At 62.4% G+C, this 18,677-nt stretch overlaps 2 protein-coding genes across 5 annotated transcripts in view; one reads left to right on the top strand and one right to left on the bottom strand.

Annotated features, from left to right (window-relative positions):
- The first annotated feature begins 11 nt into the window (after positions 1 to 11).
- On the top strand, positions 12 to 11,841 carry NSUN5 (NOP2/Sun RNA methyltransferase 5). Of its 2 annotated transcripts, XM_032327019.1 has the most exons (10): positions 15 to 174; positions 263 to 385; positions 856 to 1,030; positions 1,123 to 1,231; positions 9,979 to 10,117; positions 10,204 to 10,319; positions 10,632 to 10,810; positions 10,980 to 11,190; positions 11,265 to 11,405; positions 11,482 to 11,841. In XM_032327019.1, the coding sequence occupies exons 1-10, from the start codon at positions 82 to 84 to the stop codon at positions 11,618 to 11,620; spliced, it is 1,425 nt and encodes a 474-aa protein (XP_032182910.1). In that variant the 5' UTR covers positions 15 to 81; the 3' UTR covers positions 11,621 to 11,841. The 2 variants fall into 2 exon arrangements, with proteins under 2 accessions (XP_032182909.1, XP_032182910.1); XM_032327018.1 differs by having other exon boundaries at positions 12 to 174; positions 9,979 to 10,319; positions 10,928 to 11,190.
- A 1,484-nt stretch (positions 11,842 to 13,325) lies between these two features.
- POM121C (POM121 transmembrane nucleoporin C) overlaps positions 13,326 to 18,677 on the bottom strand; it is a 51,058-nt gene continuing 45,706 nt past the window's right edge. For all 3 annotated transcript variants that reach the window (XM_032327014.1, XM_032327015.1, XM_032327013.1), the window contains 4 exons: positions 18,405 to 18,617; positions 15,898 to 17,538; positions 14,352 to 14,474; positions 13,326 to 13,950 (listed from right to left, as the gene is read on the bottom strand). In XM_032327014.1, coding sequence (XP_032182905.1) covers positions 13,853 to 13,950; positions 14,352 to 14,474; positions 15,898 to 17,538; positions 18,405 to 18,617 — 2,075 coding nt within the window. In that variant the 3' untranslated portion in view covers positions 13,326 to 13,852. The remainder of the gene's footprint in view (positions 13,951 to 14,351; positions 14,475 to 15,897; positions 17,539 to 18,404; positions 18,618 to 18,677) is intronic.

Raw genomic sequence — 18,677 nt, 5'->3', positions numbered from 1 at the left:
ACCCGGAAGTGCAGGCGGGCGGGGCGGTGCCAAGGCGAGAGTGCCTCGCGACACAGCCGTAAAGGCGCGTGGGAGCGCAGCATGGCGCTGTACGCGACGGCGGCGACGGTGCTGGCGGCCGTGGAGGGCCGACGGGGCTCCATCAAGGGGCTGGTGTACGCCAGCAGCTTCCAGGTAGCGGGGTTCGGGGGTTCGGGCCCGGCGCGGGGGGCGAGAAGGGGGGGCCCCCTGCCTCAGCCGGTGTCCTCTCGGCCGCGCGCAGAACGTCAAGCAGCTGTACGCGCTGGTGTGCGAGACGCAGCGCTACTCCGCCGTGCTGGACGCCGTGATCGCCGGCGCCGGCCTCCTCCGCGCCGAGAAGAAGCTGCGGCCGCACCTGGCCAAGGTAGCGGGGCCGGGGGCCGGGGGCGGGGGGGCGGGGCTGGGCTGCGAGCCTCCCGGACCCGGTGTCCGCGCGACTTCAGGAGGCTCCTCTGTCAGACGCGCGCGAGCGTCTCCAGCCGCCGGTCGCTGAGGCGGGGTGACCGTCCTGGACCTCCGAGCCCAGCGTGGAGGGCAAAGACGGGAAATGCTAAGTAGCCGCGGCGGGGACTCTGGCTAAAACACAAGGGTGGTGGTGACGACGAGGAGGAGGGTCGGATGCGGAGCGGGGCCGGTGAGCAGCCCCGGGGAGAGGGTTTGGGACCGGGAAGCGAGACACGGGCTGGGCTCCCCGGGCTGCCGCGCACCTGGCCTGTGGCCTTGGGCAGAACACCTCGCCCGGACCCGGCGCTGCCTGGCAAGTGGTCGCTCCGCGCTGTGACGTCCCGAGACGCGCACTCTTAGGCCGGTCCCTCGTTCCTTCCCCACCCCCAGGTGCTCGTGTACGAGCTGCTGCTGGGGAAGGGCTTCAGAGGGGGCGGGGGCCGCTGGAGACCCTTGCTGGAGCGGCACCAGGCCAGGCTGAAGGCGGAGTTGGCGCGGCTCAAGGTTCAGCGCCGGGTGAGCCGCAACGAGGACCTGTTGCAAGTGGGATCCAGGCCTGGCACGGGTGAGCTGGAGGGCGTGTGGGCAGGAGGGCAGCGCCCAGGCCCCCAGAGGAGAGGGCCTGGTCCTGCCCCCTCACCGCCCATCGCGTCCTAGCCTCGCAGGTGCCTCGGTTCGTGCGCGTGAACACCCTCAAGACCAGCCCTGAAGATGCAGTAGATTATTTCAAGAGACAAGGTTTCTCCTACCAGGGTCGGGCTTCCAGGTGAGCTGAGAACCCTGCCTGGCTGCTGGGGGCTCTGGGAAACGGGGATCCAGGGGAAGAGAGAGGAGGGGAGGTGGTGACGGCGCTCCGGTTTTCTCCTACTTTTCCAGCAGTTTCTCTCTCCTGCCGAGGCCTGGCTTTCTCCAGCCCTTAACTTAAAATCCTGTTTATTCAGAATTCACGACTTAAGAGGAATCCTTCCAAAGCAATGTGCTTAAACACACATTGTTGACTTATACTGCAAGATAATTACTACCTAGTTAACATTCGTCACCACGTATAATACAGAAAGTTTTTTTCCCTTGTGATGAGAAAAAAGAGGAGTCGGAGAGGGAGAGCGAGACTCCTAGGCACGAGGAGGCTTCGTACCCGGTGTGCTGAAGCAGGGCTCGGCTCCGTCTCAGGCCCCTGAGATGACCTGAGCCCACATCAAGAGTCAGAAGACACGTCCCTGACTGAGCCACCCAGGTGCCCCCTCTTGTGATGAGAACTTTTAAGATCTCTTAGCATCTTTCAGGTATGCAGTACAGTAGCTCTTAGCGTCACCCACCGTGCCGTACATTAGAGCCCTGGGACTTACGTATCTTATAGCTGGAAATTTGTGCTTTTGACAAACTTTACCCCTTTTGCAAGCCCCCCCGCCCCCGCAGTCACAAAGCCGTCCTCTGTATTTATGAGTTCGTGTTTTAAAGAGATTCCACATACAAGACAAGTGTTTGTCTTTGATATATTTCACTTAGCTAAAATCCTCAGGGCCCATCCATGTGGTCGCAGACGGCAGGATTTTATATTTTCTGTCTGAAAAATATTCCTGTGTGCGTGTACACGTGTGTGCACACATACACATACGTGCACGTAGTTACATGTTTTCTTTATTCATCTAACCGTTGACATTTAGGGTTTTCCAGGTCTTGGCGGTTATATATCTGTAGCAAACAGGGGCCGGGTATCTTTCTGAATTAGTGTTTTCCTTTTTCTTGGAAAAACACCTAGAAATGGGATTGCTGGATCATACGGTAGGCTCCAGCTCTGATCCTGTGCTGAGCCTCTGTGCTGTTTCCCACACAGTGGCTGCACCAGTTCTCGTCACCCCCAGCGGTGCAGGGGGCTTCCCTGCTTCCCACATCCTCACCGACAGCTTTCTTATTTTTTGGGTAGTAGCCATTCTGACAGGTAGGAGGTGACATCTCGTTATGGTTTTGATGCTTGTTTCCCTCATGACTCGTGATGGTCACCTTCTCGTGTACCTGTTGGCCATCCGTCTTTGTCCAGTGTCATTCTTTTGCTCGTGACCTCCATTTTCCCGACCCCGTTATAGAAGAGACTGTTTGTTCCCTGTTGTATGTTCGTGGCTCCTTTGCCACAAACTAATCGGCCATACAACTATGGGCTTATTGCTGGGCTCTCTCTTCTGTTGCGTTGATCTGCGTGTGTGTTTTTATGCCGGGACCAATTCTGTGTTGTTATCTGCAGCTTTGTAATGCCGTTTGAAATCAGTGTGAGGTCTCTAGCTTTGTGCTTTCTCAGGATGGGTCTGGCTGTTCCGTTCCATACAAATCTTAGGATTGTTCTGTACTTGTAAAATGGCCATTGGAGTTTGTTAGAGGTCACCGTGGCTCTGTAGACTGCTTCGGGTAGTGTGGACCTTCAGCGACATTCTTCCGCTCCGTGAGTGTGGAGCAGCTTCTCGTTTGTGTCATTTTCAGTTTCTTTCCTGGTATCTTACAGTTTTCAGAGTACCTGTCTCTGATCTCCTTGGTTGAATTTATTTCTAGTTTTTTGGGTTTTTTTTGGATACGAGTGTAAATGAGATTGTTTTCTTAATTTCTTTTTTCTGATAACATTGGTTTGCAAACTCCCTGGGAGCCCCAGGTATAATCTGAAACCAGGCGCCATGCGCACGGGGCCGGGCCAGAGAAGGGACAAAGAAAGAGGCGGACTGGTCCGGACGGACATGGGGCAGGTTTAGTAATAAGGGAGCTTCATACAAGGCTTGCCTTGGGAAGCCAGAAGACGAGTAGATCCCTGCCCCCCCGGCCCCACCAGAATCTTAAAAATAGTTCCTAGATAGGCCTTAACTGGGTTCAGTCACGTGGAGGCCCATGTCGGAGGGTAGTGTGGGTTCGGTTCCAGAATGCTGCAGTGAAGCAAGTCGGATGAATTTGTTGGTTTCCCCGTGGCCATGAAAGACAGGTTTATTGTATAGTGTAGCCTACGAAGTGTACAGGAGCGTTATGTCTGAAAAGACATTTATGTATTTTATTACTAAAAAATGCTAAACATCACCTGAACTTTTGGTGAGTCATAATCACTGATCAGAGGTTACCATAACAAACTCTGTATTCATGAAAAAGTTTGGAATATTGTGAGGATTATCAGAATGCGACCCAGAGACAAGAAGGGAGCAGATAGTGCTGGGAAAATGGGGCCTTCGGTTTGTAAAACAAAACAAACCCCCAACAAAACCTCACTATCTGCGAAGCGTTGTCAGTAGAGCAACATGCGGTGAAGTGAGTTATGCCTGTACGCGGTCCCTGTGATCTCAGCACCACGTCTCCGTCTCAAGGCTTTGTCGTTGGGGCGGCCTGTGGTGGGGAAGGCAAGTGGGGTGCTCGTTCCGAAGTCAGGGAAAGGGGTGAGGAGCCGCCTCCGTTTGCCGGGGTCTGGCTGGCGGGTCAGCCGGCGGGCCCGTGCTCTCAGTGACCTCCCCAACACTCTAACCCTTGTGACCAGCTCTAAAATCCCAGACGACCCTGTTTTCTGCCACGTGTCCTGAGTGCTCGGCAGGGGGTTCACTAGCACGGAGGCGGACGGCGGCATTAGGGGTGGGTCCCGGTTCTTGCTGGGACACATGCAGGAGAAAACAGATTAAGACCACAATTTCCCAGGGGCACCTGGGTGGCTCATTAAGCGTCTGCCTTCAGCTCCGGAGCCCCGCATCAGGCTTCCTGCTCAGTGGGGAGCCTGCTTCTCCCTCTGCCTCTGCCCTCCCCCTAGCACATGTGCTCTCAGATAAATTCATTCTTTTTCTGTTTTTTAAAGATTTGTTTATTTGACACAGAGAGATCACAAGCAGGCAGAGAGGCAGGCAGAGGGAGAGGGGGAAGCAGGCGCCCTGCCAAGCAGAGACCCTGATGTGGGGCTCGATTCCAGGACCCTGAGGTCATGACCTGAGCCGAAGGCAGCGGCTTAACCCACTGAGCCACCCAGGTGCCCCAGATAAATAAATTCTTAAAACAAACTAACTCCCCCCCGCCCCGCGAAATTCCCCAGATCAGTGGTAACACCGCTAAGCACCCCCAGATCCAAACCGTTGATTTATTAACATCCCCTAGGCTGGAGGCGCCATCGCTCAGGCCGTTGACTGGAGTCCTTGTGTGAGTTAATAAATGGCCTGTGAGCACACTCGTCGGGAACACACAGGTGCCTCCTTGTGAAGCCGTAATCACGTCCAAGTGCATCCTGCTGGGGAGGTCGGCTTTCCTTACCGAAGACCGTTCAGTGTTCGGAAGGGCGGGCCCCTGGCGGCGCCGGGGGAGTGTAGCGGCGGCTCCCGTGTGTGCTTTCGTGTTCTCCGTCCCGTGCAGGGAACAGAGGTGCCAAGTGATGGTGTCATCGGGAGACAGACGACCACTGCTCTCCAGCCTGGAGGAGAGGATGCTGGCAGCTTTCCTTTCTCCTTGGCGGGGGGGCGGGGGGAGGCAGCACTGCCGGGCGTGAGGAGCGGGGAGCAGAACATGCCAGACCGGGACCCCCACCTTCTGCCCGCTTCCGGAGCGCACGTGCCGCTCCCGGTGGAGCGGTTTCTGCAGGGGCGGCTGGATCCCGCAGGAGGTGCGGCCGCTCCCCCGGCCCAGGGGTGGGAGGTCCCATGCCCGTTCCCGGGGCCATCCCAGCGCGCATTTCCCAGCGCAGGGGAGCCTGGCGTTCTCAGCAGCAGCATGTGGCCCGCGGGGAGAGGGTGGCGGCTCTTCCCTGCATGGAGTTGCCCGGGCGGGGGTCCCCAGTCTGGCCCACAGAGCGGCAGGCCCCGATTCGTTTGAGTGTGTTAGAGCCTGCGACAGCGCTCCGTCCCACTAGCCAAGGAGTTTGGACCCGAGTAACCGCATCCGCTCTCTGCATCCTGTCTCCTGTCTGCCGGGCTGGCTGCTTGCGGGTCGGAGGGGTGATGGGTCCTGCATTCGCGTCGTGTCCTGTGCACTTGCACATCGGGACTGTTGCGGCGTGACCCCCAGTCACGGTCTAGTACACTTACCCAGGCTCTTTTCAGGTGGGGCCGAGGCGGTGACCACCTACAGGGAGGGTGGCTCGAGTGCTCGCTGGGGAGGGAGGGGCCGGTCTGGTGGCCTTGCCAGCTGCCTTGGGCAGGACTCACAACAGCTGGGCCGCGTTACTGAGCTAACCGGTCCCTCTACCTCCAGGGCCTTCTGGCTTCCTTGGTAGGTGCCCTCCCATCGGGGCGCAGCGGCGGGCCCGCATCCGTGTGCCGAGTTACTGCTGCCCGGAGGTCGTTAGGGCTGGCCCAGGAGCCAGACTGTCGTCAGCTTCTGGCCCGCCGGGCGGGGTTGTGCTGTTGTGGGAGTCCCGACGTGGAACCTGGTGAACCTGCCTGTCTTTTCATATATCCTGACCCCGCAAGGGCTCATTTGCGATCCACCCCTCCGCTTTTCCACCGTCCGCGCCACAGGGGGTCTCCTTAGGGTCGCCCGCAGTGCGCGTGGGGGGCTGAGGGCCGGGGCTGGGGAGCGATCACCGGCCAGAACGTTCTGGCTGCGGCCGTGGCCGCTGTGGTGCTGCTTCCGCAGGGGCTGTCCCTGGGGGGTGTGGCGCACACGACTGGAAGCTCTTGCTCTCTGGCAGGGACACCTGGTGTCTTTTTCCTTCCAGAGCTGGGAAGCAGAGTCCTAGGGGCGCTCTCCCCTTCGGTCGTCGCTGCCACAGTGCGCAGCCTCAGCAGCTGCCCGGCTCGCGCCGTTGGAGCTTTTGTCCCTTTCCCTAGTGATTTGCCTTCTCAGGCGGCTCCGTGACCCCTGCTGGACTCAGGGACAGAGGCGCTGCGCCAGGTGGGGACGCGGAGTCCTGCAGAGCTTTCTCCAGGCTCGCACACCTGCTCCTCGCTCTTGGGGGCTAGGTGAAGTGCACCTCGCCCGTCGGTCACAGCGTCTGGGACGGGGTGTGTCTTAGCGGATGAAATGACGCCCACCCCCAGGGCAGTGTCTGGGCCTTGAATTTTCTGGGGGTCACTGTCCAGCCTCCCTCTCATGGATGCGCAGCAAAGCCTGCGGGACGGCATGCGACACGCACGCTTCCACGCGATTACTAGGGTGTGCGTGCAATGGCCCGTCCTCCTGGTGTGGGAAGGGTGACAGCGACAGGGCCCCTGCTGCCTTCCCGTGACCTATGCTGGGCCATGGGGGTAGCCTGGGGGCAGCGCTCAGAAGATCCCCCGCTGCCCCTCCTATGTGAAGGCAACCGGCCTTGTGCTTAGTGGCCAAGGGGACACCGTGGAGGCACGTGCTGAGAACGGCACGGCACGGCACCCTCCCCGGACTGTGGCCTTGGTGTCTGAGACGGTGGCGGTGTTGGGCACAGCCGTGTGCAGGGGGGCCACTGCCTTGTTCGGTTCTGGGTGCTCTGCTGTCACCCCCAGGAGCTGGGACACGCGTCCGTGGGCTCTCGTGGGCTGTGGGAAGCGCCGGGGCAGGGCGTGCGGTGCCCGCTCAGTGTCACCCATGGAGGGTTTCTCCTCTGTCCCTGTGCCTGCAGTATCGTCTCTGGTCCTCGGGGAGGAGGGGCGGTCTCGTGTGCCCGCGGAGTCTGATCAGCCTCCAGGTGGGATTCACCCGGACGCAGTCGAGCCGGTAGGCGGCCGGACCCGGGGTGTTCCCTAGTTCTGGGGAGGGAGACCCCCATGTCCTCAGGCAGGCGGAGGGTGGCCAGTTGGCAGAGTCAAGGGACTTTCTTGATGGGCGTCGTCGCTCAGGTTTTAAGGCTTTCCACAGGCTGACGCTGCGGGGCCACAGCAAGGAGGTCCAGTCCGCGGGCCTCCGGGTTACTTTCTCCAGACCCTTCCCGGTCGGGTGGGGGTGGCCTTTTGAGCTCCGCCTCGGTCCCCGCACCCCGAACGTCGTGTTGCCCGGGTGGACTCACACCTGTGCGCAGCCCGTCCCCGTGCTGGGGGCCGCCTGGAGCTGGCTCCTTCCTGCTGGGATGTGGCCCCCTCAGGGCCTCCAGAGAACGGGGTGCCGATGGCCCGTCTCACTCCCAGCGGCCTAAGAATTTGTTGTACTTCTGTATAGATTCCTGGGGTCCCGCGTGCCCAGGAAGGCCCCCCTCATTGGGCGAAGCCCCCCCCGCGGGCCGGAATAATCCAGCACCCGAGGATGTAAGTCCCTGAACTTGCTATAAGTGGGCCACTCGGCCCCTGCTGGAGGGCAGGGTGTGTGGGGCAGAGGCTCATTCTGTCGCCTTCGGCGCAGCCAGGGAGAAGCCATTGCCCCACGGCCTGTCACCACCCCGGCTGCACTGGGATGCTCCCCCAGCCTTTAGCTGGAACGTGGCAGCCGCGTCCGCAAGCTGAGGGAGGAGACCCTCTCTTCGCGAGTGTTTCCCGAGCTGGGGGGCTGCCCTGCTGGCCGGGGCTGCCCCTGCATCTTGTGTTAGGGGTCCGCTGACGGGGGGGTGCCTCAGCAGTGTGGCCATCTGCCAGCACAGCCTCCCCCCCCACACACTTTGCTCTGCGGCAGGGCCACCATGTAGTTTCTCCAGTGAGTCCATTAAAGCGGCCTGCGCTTTCGGGCCCCCCCACCATACTCACACAGGGTCCCCAAGCATCTGACGTAGGGGCCACCCTGCACCACACAGAGATCGCCGGCCGGTTGGGGACCCCCTGCAGGCTGTGTGCTCATGGTCTCCCGCTGGCTCCCCCGTGGCTGGGAGTGATCCGAACGGGCGGGCCGCTGCGGATGGGCCGGGGACAGGCTTCCTGAGCAAGGGCACTTAGCTGGGGGGCATGTCTGGGGCGGCAGCAAGACATCTCCACGCCCACCTGCCAGAATCTTCCCAGTTGATACGAGGCCTTCACGGGTTCTGTCTGCCACCTTCTGGATGGTCTCTGCGCCCTGGGACTGTGTCAAGACCGCGTCCTGGGGCGGGCTCTGGGAGCAGGGAAGGCAGGCAGCACGCACGCCCCAGGGACGGGGTGCCGGAGGGGCTGGGGTGCCGGAGGGGCTGGGTTGCCCAGACCCTGTGCCCGGCGGTGGCCACGTCATCTCCGTGGCTGCCCGGTAGTGAGTTGTCTGTGTAAGAGACACAACAGATTCTCGTGCGTGGGTTTTCTCTCCTGCTTTACCGAATCCGCTCGGAAGTTCTAGCAGTTTTCTGGCTGGCATTTCCCGCGTCCCCCGCCCTCCTTGGTTGGATGCCGCGTCACCATCTCGCCTGCCGTGCTGACTGGGTTGCTGAGAGAAGGGGGCACGAGGGGACGTCCTTGTCCTGTTCTCGATCCCAGAGAAAGGGCTTTCAGGGGTTCACCCCCGAGTGGGGTGGCCGCGGGCTTTTCCCAGTGGCCTGCGCTGTGCCCAGCTTGTGCCCTCGACACCTGCTTTGCAGGGTTTTGTCATGAGTGGACGTCGACTCATCAGAGAGCATCAGGGTCTTTGTCCTTCATTTTGTGGATGTGGGACCGGGTATTAGGTCTGCGGGTGTGGACGCATCCCGCGTCCCTGCGCTTTGCGCCTCCAGCACCCTGTCGTCCGCGAACAGATGGCCGTGAGGCCAGCCGCCGAGCCCCCGTCGCGCCCGTCCTGCCCGCTGTACCTTTCTGTCCTCCTGGACCCTGCGCGCCGTTCTATTTTCACGGGCAGGAGAACCTCCCGACCGGGTCTCCACTCTTCCCGACTTCAGCTGTGCTTGGCCGCAGAAAGCTCTGTGCACCCCCCACTTCCTGGGGGCTTGACAGCTCTGGGAAGTGCCTCTGCTCCCTCCCTGTCCCCTTGGCCTGTGGCCTGCTGCTGGGAGGCCAGGGTGGTGCGGCAGGGAACGCAGGAAGCTTGGGTTTGGCTTCGGCTCTGCCCCCGGTTAGCTCTGTGACCCGCTTGGCAAGGGGCGCGTGCTGTGCTCTGTCAACGGCGGGCAGCAGGCCTTCCACCCGCGCCCCTCGCGTGTGGCGCCCCTGGCCCATCGGCCCCCTCCCCCCGCGGTGGGTGTGTAACTGCTGGCGTTTCGGGGGCGCCTGGATGGCTCCTTGGGTTAAGCCACTGCTTTTGGCTTGGGTCATGGTCTCGGGGTCCTGGGATCGAGCCCCACATCAGGCTCTCAGCAGAGAGCCAGCTTCTGCCTCTGTCTCTGCCTGTCTTTCTGCGTACTTGTGATATTTGTCAGATAAAATCTTTCAAAAAAACAAAAAAACCAGCTGGCGTTTCTGGAGCGCCTCACTCGTGCCGGATACTGTACGCATCTCGCGTGGAATAACCCAGTTCTCCCCGTGACCGCTTCCCAGAAGCGGGAGGGGGTGTGACGGAAGGCACCTGCCCCCGTGTCCCCCGCTGGAAGGTGGCGGAGGTGGGACCCTGGGCCAGGGCTGACCCGAGTGCCCACGTGTTCCCTTACCTGCTGCCTCCGTCACCAGCCGTGCGTTTCTCCGCAGCAGTCTGCGGCATCTGTCGCGTGAGGTCACACGTAGAAGGTCCAGCCTAGTGCTCGGCCGGGGGGACTCAGAACGTTCCATGTTTCTTGTGCCCTGGCAGCCTCGAGGACCTGCGGGCCCTCAAAGGGAAGTGCTTTCTCCTGGACCCCTTGTTGCCAGAGCTGCTGGTGTTCCCAGCCCAGACGGATCTGCACAACCACCCCCTGTACCGGGCCGGTCACCTCATCCTGCAGGACAAGGTGGGGCAGGTGGGCGGGAAGGGGGCGCGCGCGTGGGTCGGACGGCGCGGGGTCCCCGTGCGCCAGCGCCTCGCTCTGCCCCCCAGGCCAGCTGCCTTCCGGCCATGCTGCTGGCCCCGCCCCCGGGCTCGCACGTCCTGGACGCCTGCGCTGCCCCAGGCAACAAGACCAGTCACTTGGCGGCTCTGCTCAGGAACCAGGGGTGAGTGCCCCGGCCAGCCAGAGGGGATGGTGTCTGAGCCCACCCTTGGGATGTGGGAACTCTGTGTTCCAAGCAGGGCGTGCAGGCTGAGAGCATCTTCCTCTGAAGAATCCCATGCGGACCTGGAGCGTTGGGTGGGGGGGGGGGGCACGCCCAGCTTCCCGTGGGGGCGCTGCTGTGAGATCGGAAGCCCCCGCTCGGGTCCCGCTGACCAGACACAGTCCTGTGTCCCGAGTGGACGTGTTCTTGCATGTCACATCTGTGGGCCCTTGGGGGCCTGATGATTCGCTGCAGCTGTCCCCTGTCCCCCAGGAAGATCTTTGCCTTTGACCGGGACGCCGCGCGGCTGGCGTCCATGGCTACCTTGCTGGCCCGGGCTGGAGTCTCGTGCTGCGAGCTGGCGGAGGAGGACTTCCTGGCGGTCTCCCCCTCCGACCGGCGCTACCGTCAGGTCCAGTACATCTTACTGGACCCTTCTTGTAGCGGCTCAGGTGAGGTGGGGACAGAGGGTGTCCGAGGGACCTGCGGCTCTGGGGTTCGCGCTGGCCTCGCGTTTAGCTCGGACTCTCCTCGTCCGGTGAGCCAGGCCAGCGTTCTCACCCGTGCAGCAGGGACTTCCGCGCGAACCGAGGCCGTCTGCAGCTGACGCTCTGTCCTTAGGAATGCCAGCCAGACCGCTGGAGGAGCCCGGGGCAGGCACCCCGAGCAAGGCGCGCCTGCAGGCCCTGGCCGGCTTCCAGCAGCGAGCACTGCGCCACGCGCTCAGCTTCCCCTCCCTGCAGCGCCTGGTCTACTCCACGTGCTCCCTGTGCCAGGAGGAGAACGAGGACGTGGTGTGGGACGCCCTCCAGCAGAACCCAGGGGCCTTCAGGTAGCGGGGGGCCGCCGGCGGGCTGGGGAGGGGGCCGCTGTCTGTACCCACAGCCCTGCCGTCCTCCCCCGCAGGCTAGCCCCCGTCCTCCCCTCCTGGCCCCACCGAGGCCTCAGCACTTTCCCAGGGGCTGAACACTGCCTCCGGGCCTCCCCTGAGACCACGCTCACTGGTGGCTTCTTTGTCGCTGTTCTGGAACGGGTCGAGGTGTCGAGGTGAGTGGGGTGGCGGGGGCTGCATGGAAGGCGCTGGAGGACCAGGCTGCCAGTGACTCAGGGACTCTCCTCCTAGCTCGGTCCCCGAGGCTGAAGCAGCAGTACCCGAACTCACGGCCGGCGCTGCCCGGCGGAGGAAGAGGAGACGGCGCCGGGCCTCGGCTCCGGGCACGCCGCAGGTCCGCGGAGCTGAGCCTGCTCCGGGGGGCAGTTAGAGCCCGGGCCTCCGCGCGGCTCAGCCCGCAGCCCTGCGTGACAGCTCCGTCCTTCCTACTGCCTGGTCACCGCTCTAGGAAGGAAAGCGGTAACCCTGGCTCTCCAGCGGGGACACAGTGGACTTCCTTGTCCTGGGGCCCCTCCCCGGGCCGCGTGCCTGCCGGGGAGGGAGTGCCGGCCGGACCGAGGAAATAAAAGGCAGGACATGGTCCACAATAGATCACAGTTTTTTTTAATTCTTAATGACATAAGCAAGGAGAAAAATCTCACATTCATACGAAAAATTCCAACTAGACTCACAGGAATTAAGTCTTTATTTGTCATGGAAAGTCCCAGCCTCCCGTCCCTGTCCAGTGCACGTCCATGTACACACGCACACACACACGCACACACACTCAGGCGGTGCCGGGACACCCCCGGGGGCTCCCGAACCAGCGGTCCTGCCTGTGGGACGGAGGTAAACCAGCTCGGGGCACTACGACTCGGAGGACCGACCTTTCGTCCGGCACCTGGAAGCTCGGGGTCCAGACGTGTGCCCCAGCCCCCAGGCCGGACAGTGACCGGGGACTCGAGGCGCAGGCCTCTCCCCCAGCTGCCCGCACAGGGACACACGGCCTGCTCTCCCCAGGGGTGGGAGGGACAGTCGCCTGCCACAGCACTCAACCTCAGTCACGGGGCGAGGGGGGACTCATTACATCTACGTCACATTATTTATAAAATAAGAATTACTTATATCGTGTGTCCTGAAGGAGCCCTGGCCCCTCCGGAGAGCTGCCTGGGACAGCGCCAGAGCCTCTCGCGCAGGCGTAACTTAACTCTACAGCTAACTCCTAATCAATAGCGTTTATACGTAACCACCTCAGTGAACCAAGCTTGAAGGAATTTAAAAGGCAATTTAGCTTAAATACAAAAATAAATTTTTATTTTGTTAAAAAATGTTTAAATATTTTTTTCTTTTAATTTAGACACACGCATTCATACTTCTCCCAAAGAGGATGGGCATGGCAGCGAGGCTCTTGGGCCCAGGGGATGTAATCTGGGGGCGAAGGAAGCAGAGGTGAAGGGGACGGGGAACCTGAATTTGAAGCGTGGTTCCTTAGTTTTGGGGTCTACCACAGCCCCGGGGGGGGGGGGTCAGGTCAGCGGCAGGGAAACCGCAGGGGGAAGAGGTCTTTGCTTCCCCTCGGCCCCATCCTCTCGGGCTGCCAGCCCTTAAAGTCGAAAACCCCATCGGGAAATCCAGGCGTGAGCGCGTGTAGCGTAAAGCGGCGCTACTTTGCACGCTCGATGCGTGACGCCCCAGAAACGCGACAAGCGAAGTCCGGCACTACCAACATGCCGCCACTCACACGGTTCGATTCTTCCTCCAAACTCGATTCACAGAGCAACAGACGCAAGCATCAGACTAACACGGGACGAGGCTTCAAACATACGGCCCAGGGGAGGGGAGGCGGGTGCGGGCAGGCGGGTGAGGAGGGCCGTCCTGCCCGCTCGCCCCGCTTCCCCGGCGCGAGGGATCTGCCCTTGCAGCTGCCAGGCTAACAGTCTCGAGCCACCAAGCTTTAAGGGGCCAAACTGGCAGAGGGCGGGGGGCCACACGCGGACTCGGACTCGGCAGGAAGAGGAAGACAGGAGCAGCGCCCGCCGGGCTCTCCAAGGCAAAGCCAAATTCGGGGTCGGGGTCACCTCACAGGAAACCGGGGCGGGCCAGAGCAGCGAGAAGTGGGGAAGCAGGGTCCCCTAACGGGACCCGGGGACGACCACTGTTTACAGGCAAGCCAAGCACGGAAAAGCTGCGGGGCCAACCCAGCTCCCCGACCCTGGTCCCCCGCTGCCCAGCAGCGACGCGGGCAAGCGCTGTGCCGGCGACACCCCCGCCCCGAGCTGGCCCTCCGGGGAGCGGGAGGGAGACCCCTGACGACACGCGTCCTCCACAGAAGAGTCAGGAGAGGAGGTGACGGTATGTACAGATGTTCTCGCCCGCTCTCCAGCCTCGCCGCAGCTGCTCAAGCCAAGGGAGCAGGCGGCTGCCCTGTGCCCCCGCCCTCAGAGGCCCGAGGCTTCTCCCTCGAGCGGGCACGGCCACCAGGGCTGCCGCTGCCTCCCCCCGCGGAAGCTGAACGTGGGGGCGGCGGAGGTTGCTCTACGAACTAGAAGGGTCAGAGGCTCCTCCCAGCAGGGGCTGAGGTCCACGTTTGGGCAGGGAGCGGGGGACAGGACGGGGACAAAGGCTATTTCTTGCGGGTGTGCTGCCTGCGGGCCTGCAGTCGCTGCCGGGCCCCGGGGGTCTTGGATCCTGCACCAATGGAAAAGGAAGGGGCCGCCGATCCTGGAAAGATTCAACAAGGTTTCATCAGGCAGCTGCTGCCTGGGGCACGTCCCCGGGCACCCCAATCTCTGGAAGGCTAGGCCAGCAGAAGGCTGGGGACTAGCTTGGGCCTCCCAAAACCGTGTTCAGTTGCTGGGGGAACAGGAGCGTGGGGAAGGACTAGGAAAAACGCAGAATCCCAGATGACCCGCAAGCGAGCAGGAAGGCATTTCTACCCGGCTTTCCGGTGGTCTGGAACATTTCCCTCCAACTCCCTTCTTGGGCTGTGCTGGCCCTCAAGTCAGGCCACATCTTTCTTGTGCTTTCGGGCCTGACCTTTCCCAAGGGCCCCCAGAGCCAGGAACCTATCAAGCACCCCTCCCTCGCTGGTCACACCGGCGAGGAGGAGACCCGCTGCTTACCGAAAGGTCCGACGCCAACAAAGCCTTGGGTGGGTGTTGAGGATGCCCCAAAGGAGAGACCACTGCCCGACGTGCCCACCCCGGAGGCAGGGGTGTTCTGACCAAAGGTGGGTGTAGAGGTGCCTAGAACAGAGAGACCGCAGCAAACTAGCACCTAGGCCGGTGCACAGAGGCGCCCGCACAGGGTACTGAAGCCCGGGGGCTGTCCCCACAGGGCACCTCGGCCCTGGACCTCCATGCGGGCTCACCCCGTGGCGGGAACTGCTGCCCTCCCCACCTGCTACAGCCCGGCGAAAGCCCCGCAGTGCTGCCCTTTCTGCATTCCCGCGACCCCCAGAGCACGGGAGGGCCGCTCAGCAGAGCCCCACCTTCCGGCCGGACCAGGTTACTTCCCTCTGACCCCGCTGAGTTCTGCAGCCTGCCCTCCAGAAACCTGAGCTTCCCACCCACACCGCCCCCCACCCGTGGGTCCGCTCGCCTTCCCAGACCACACCAGACTGCCTCTGCCCTTGCCACCAGAGGGCCACTGTCCAGTCCCGCCGCTGCCTCCCGACAGCCCTCAGGGCGGGCCTCCTCACTCCTGACCTTGCCATCTCCCTTCGGCCTCCACCCCTGCCCCGTCACCCCTGACAACCCCCAGGGGCCCTCCAAGTTCCCAGAGGGCCCCCAGGTCACGGAGCCCTCCCGCCCCAGCGTGCCCGTGTCCCCGCTGCGGGAACCTACTAAAGCGGACACAGGCGGGGTCTCCCCTGCCCTCTGTGTGCTCACGTGTGAACGCTGCTGAGGAATAACCTAGCCGTGTGGGCTGGCCTCACCTCAAATTCATAAACCCAGTTCTCCGGTGCTCAGAGCTTCCTGAAAATTCTACCAGAATCTCATGTTCTTTTTCCCACTCTCCCAACCACTTCATGAGGCCCTCCCTGTACACACAGCTCCCCACTCCAGTCCCTGGGACCCTCCCCCACATTTGAAAATAGAAACCACCAGGACGAGAACTTGTAAGTCCCCCTTTGCAGGGCAGATACAATCCCTTAATTTTTCTTCTGGAATTCTATAAGGACCTCCCTTCCTACTTAAAATCCAGATTTAACTCTGGCCCTGAATGACCCTCAACTCCGCCTGCCTCCCCACAGCATTTTGGATCATTTCCATTTTCAGATCGAGTCACACTTTGCTTTTCTGTGTTCCTGAACGAGCAGAGCTTGCTCCTGCCCCGGGGCCTTTGCACGGCCTCCCCTGTGCCCAAAAGGTGCTCTCCCACACACACATACCCACCCACACTCCCAACCCTTGTGCACAACCCCGATGGAGACCTGGCTTAAATCTCAGAAGAGCCTGCCCTCCTTGACTCCCTGAAAAAAGCTCCTCCACAGCCACTCGTGACGTCCTGCCTTCTACCTGACGCTTCCTGCTCCCTCACCCTGTATTTAACCACTGACCATCAGCCTCGTCCCGGCCAGACCGGAAAGCTCTCTAAGTTAGGAAACTAACCCTGGCACTTAGGACGGCGCCTGCTGCGGCCGACCAATGCCATTCCCGATCTTACCTCCGAACACAGGTTTGCTCTCAGGGGTGCTGCCCACATTGAAGGCAAAGGGTGTGCTCTGACTGGGTCCGCCCAACGTGCTCTGACTCGAGCCTCCTCCGAAAGGGGTCGTGCCGCTGGTGGTCCCACTCTGTCCTGTGCCAAAGTTGAACGCTCCGGAGGTGCCGGGGGTGGCCACATTGATCCCGAAGCCCCCGCTGCCAGCCGGGCCGGCAGATCCTCCGAACGTGAAGGGTGACAGCGTCGTGCTGCCGAACACGGAGCTACCGGTCCCGCTGCTGGTGGTCTGGGTCGTAGCTCCAAAGCCAGAGGTGGTGGCCGCCCCAAAGGAGAACATAGGCGTGCTGCTGCCGAAGGCAGGCTGGGTGCTGGCGGGGGTGCCGAAAGCGGAGGCGGCAGGCTTCAAGCTGCCGAAACTGGACTGCGTGGCGCTGCCAAAGGCAGGCTGGGCCGGGCCGGGCGCTGGGGTTGTGGCCGGAGTCGGGGCTGCAGAGTTCCCGAAAGTGAAAGAGCTGCCGAAGCTGGGGGCGAGCGCCGGCTTGGCGGCCCCCTGCTGCTGCCCGTCGGCAGCCCCGAACGCAGGCTGGGGGTTGGCCCCTGGGTACGAAGACAGCGCAGGCTTGGTGCTCGAGCCGAAGGGAATGTGGAAGGCCGGGGCGGCGGCGGTGGTGGTGAAGGTCGGCGCTGGCGGGCTGCTGGTGGCGGGCGCGGGCGTGGTGAGGCCGCCGCCAAACCCGCTGAAGGAGGCGGCGCTGCTGCTGCTGCTGGTGGCGGCGGCGGTCTGCACGGCTCCGGGCAGGGACTGGCCAAACGTGGTGACGGCCGTGGATGCGGGTGCGGCAGGTGGCTTGCCGAACTGGAAGATGGAGCCCGTGGCTGGGGTAAAGCTGGCCCCGGAGGCGGGGGGGGCCCCAAAGAGGAAAGGTGGGGCGGCGGAGGTGGTGGTGCTGGTCACGCTGCTCACGCCAAAGCTGAACACGGGCTTCGAAGCAGAGTCGGCCGATGTGCTGGCTGTGCTCGCGGGAGCCGCGGCTGAGGCGGCACCGGCCTGGCCGGCGAAGAGAGGAACATTCCCGGCAGTGGCCGGGGCAGCGGTCTGACTGAAGGAGAAAGGAGCGGACAAGGGCGCAGATGCAGGGGACCCCATGCTGCCAAAGATAGGCTTGAACGTGGGCTGAGGGCTGCTGGCAGGTGCAGCGAGGGCAGAGCCGGAAGGTGCCGTGGTGGCGACCTTGGAGGGGCTGGACAGCAAGGGGTCCTCGTTCTCGCTTTTTGGCGGGACTGCAAAGATGGGCTTGAACATGGGGGATGCCGAGGACACGCTGGGGGCTGTCGACACGGCGGGGTCAGCAGGTGCGGCGCTCAGCATTCCCAGCAGAAGACTCGGCTTAGGGGTGGGGGACGGGGCAGCCGGGGCTGGGGACGTGGCAGACGTCTCCGCCTGAGGAGCCGGAGAGGACACGGCGGTGTCGGTGGCTGGTATTTGGGACGCAGCAGGCGTCAGCCCCAAGAAAGCGGCTGCAGATTTGGCGTCTGAGGAGGTGCCTGGAAGGGGCCCTGACTGTGGAGAGCCAAGAGGGGCCAGAAGGCTGGGTGTCTTCGGAGGCGAAGGGGCCGCAGTGGCTGCCGCTGCCGTGGACTCTGGGAAAAAGAAAGAACGCGCATCCTGAATACCGCGACGGGCCGACCCTCGGGGCTTTCTGTGCCCAAAGCCGGGGGCCGGGTGGGGGCGGCCGAGTCAGGGGCTCCCTCGATACCAAAAACCCTTCAAGTCCCCACACCCTAAGACTAAGGTGCCGTTCACTATTCCCACCCTTCACAGATCGTAAGGTGCTGGGAAAATGTGATTTGGCTTCAATGCACAATCGATGTGTGGACTCTATGGAAAATCCAAACACCTAGACTCAAGTCCAGTGAAATCCCTTACTCGCCCGAGAACGGTTTACCGCATTTGCCCACCGCGGGCGGGACGCGGAGCACGTAGCTATGGACCCTCTCAAGGGAGAGGCCGAGGCCTGGCACAGCCCGCTGCGTGCCCAAGTGCGCCCAGAGGAGCGTGGGCACATGCGGTGCCGTGACCGACCCCCGGACACCTCGAGGGAAAAGGACTGTGTCCTCTCGTGCCTGTGGTCTGAAAGGCCCCTACCCGTGTGAGCCCGTTTCCATTTCAGAGAGCCTCGCGCCTCGCAAGCTGTTACCCGCGTGTTACCGAAGATGACCGCAAGGCTCAGAGCAGCTCAGGAAGCGAAGAATTTCAAAGCACGAGCCACGTGGGCCCCGTGACAGCCACAACGAGGCTGCTGACCCCAGCCTGAAGCGCGGCAGCCCCCTTCCTGCGAGCTTGCCTATCACAGACTTCAGAAGCTCTTGGGCGTGCACCAGCTCGGGACGGGTGAGCCACACGGGCTCAAGCTCCCCCAGGTTTCCAGGGGCTGGCGGGCGTGCGACTTCTGCTTCGAGGGAAACTGAGCCGTGTCCTGTGCGGCAGGGGGGGCTCGCCCACTCACCTGGGGAAGGCGGCAGGCTGGCGGAACTCTGCATCTTCTTCAAGCTCTCCAGCAGCGGGTTGGTGCTTGGGGCGGGGGTGGGGGTGGGGGCGGGGGCTGCGGCGGGGGCGGGGGCTGCAGCGGGGGTGGCGGCGGTCCCAGCAGCGGGCAGGGTAAACGTCAGAGAAGGCTGAGTGGTAGGGGGCTTCTCGGTGACACAGTTTGAGGCAGCATCTAAAGGAAGGAAGACCGCGTTTGGCTATTTTCTCCCAGGGGTACACCACGGAGCCCGCG

This window comes from Mustela erminea, chromosome 20 (assembly GCF_009829155.1).
Source record: "Mustela erminea isolate mMusErm1 chromosome 20, mMusErm1.Pri, whole genome shotgun sequence".
Taxonomy (NCBI): domain Eukaryota; kingdom Metazoa; phylum Chordata; class Mammalia; order Carnivora; family Mustelidae; genus Mustela; species Mustela erminea.
Note: the sequence above shows the minus strand (reverse complement) of the source record. Positions and strands in the feature narration are given on the sequence as shown.

What these genes read in the sequence shown, in the direction of transcription:
- NSUN5 (XM_032327018.1), top strand. Translation starts at nt 82, where the DNA reads ATGGCGCTGTACGCGACGGCGGCGACGGTGCTGGCGGCCGTGGAGGGC. An exon ending in TGCGGCCGCACCTGGCCAAG is followed by an intron (nt 386 to 855) that starts GTAGCGGGGCCG and finishes CCCCACCCCCAG; the next exon opens with GTGCTCGTGTACGAGCTGCT. An exon ending in GCTCTGCTCAGGAACCAGGG is followed by an intron (nt 10,320 to 10,631) that starts GTGAGTGCCCCG and finishes CCTGTCCCCCAG; the next exon opens with GAAGATCTTTGCCTTTGACC.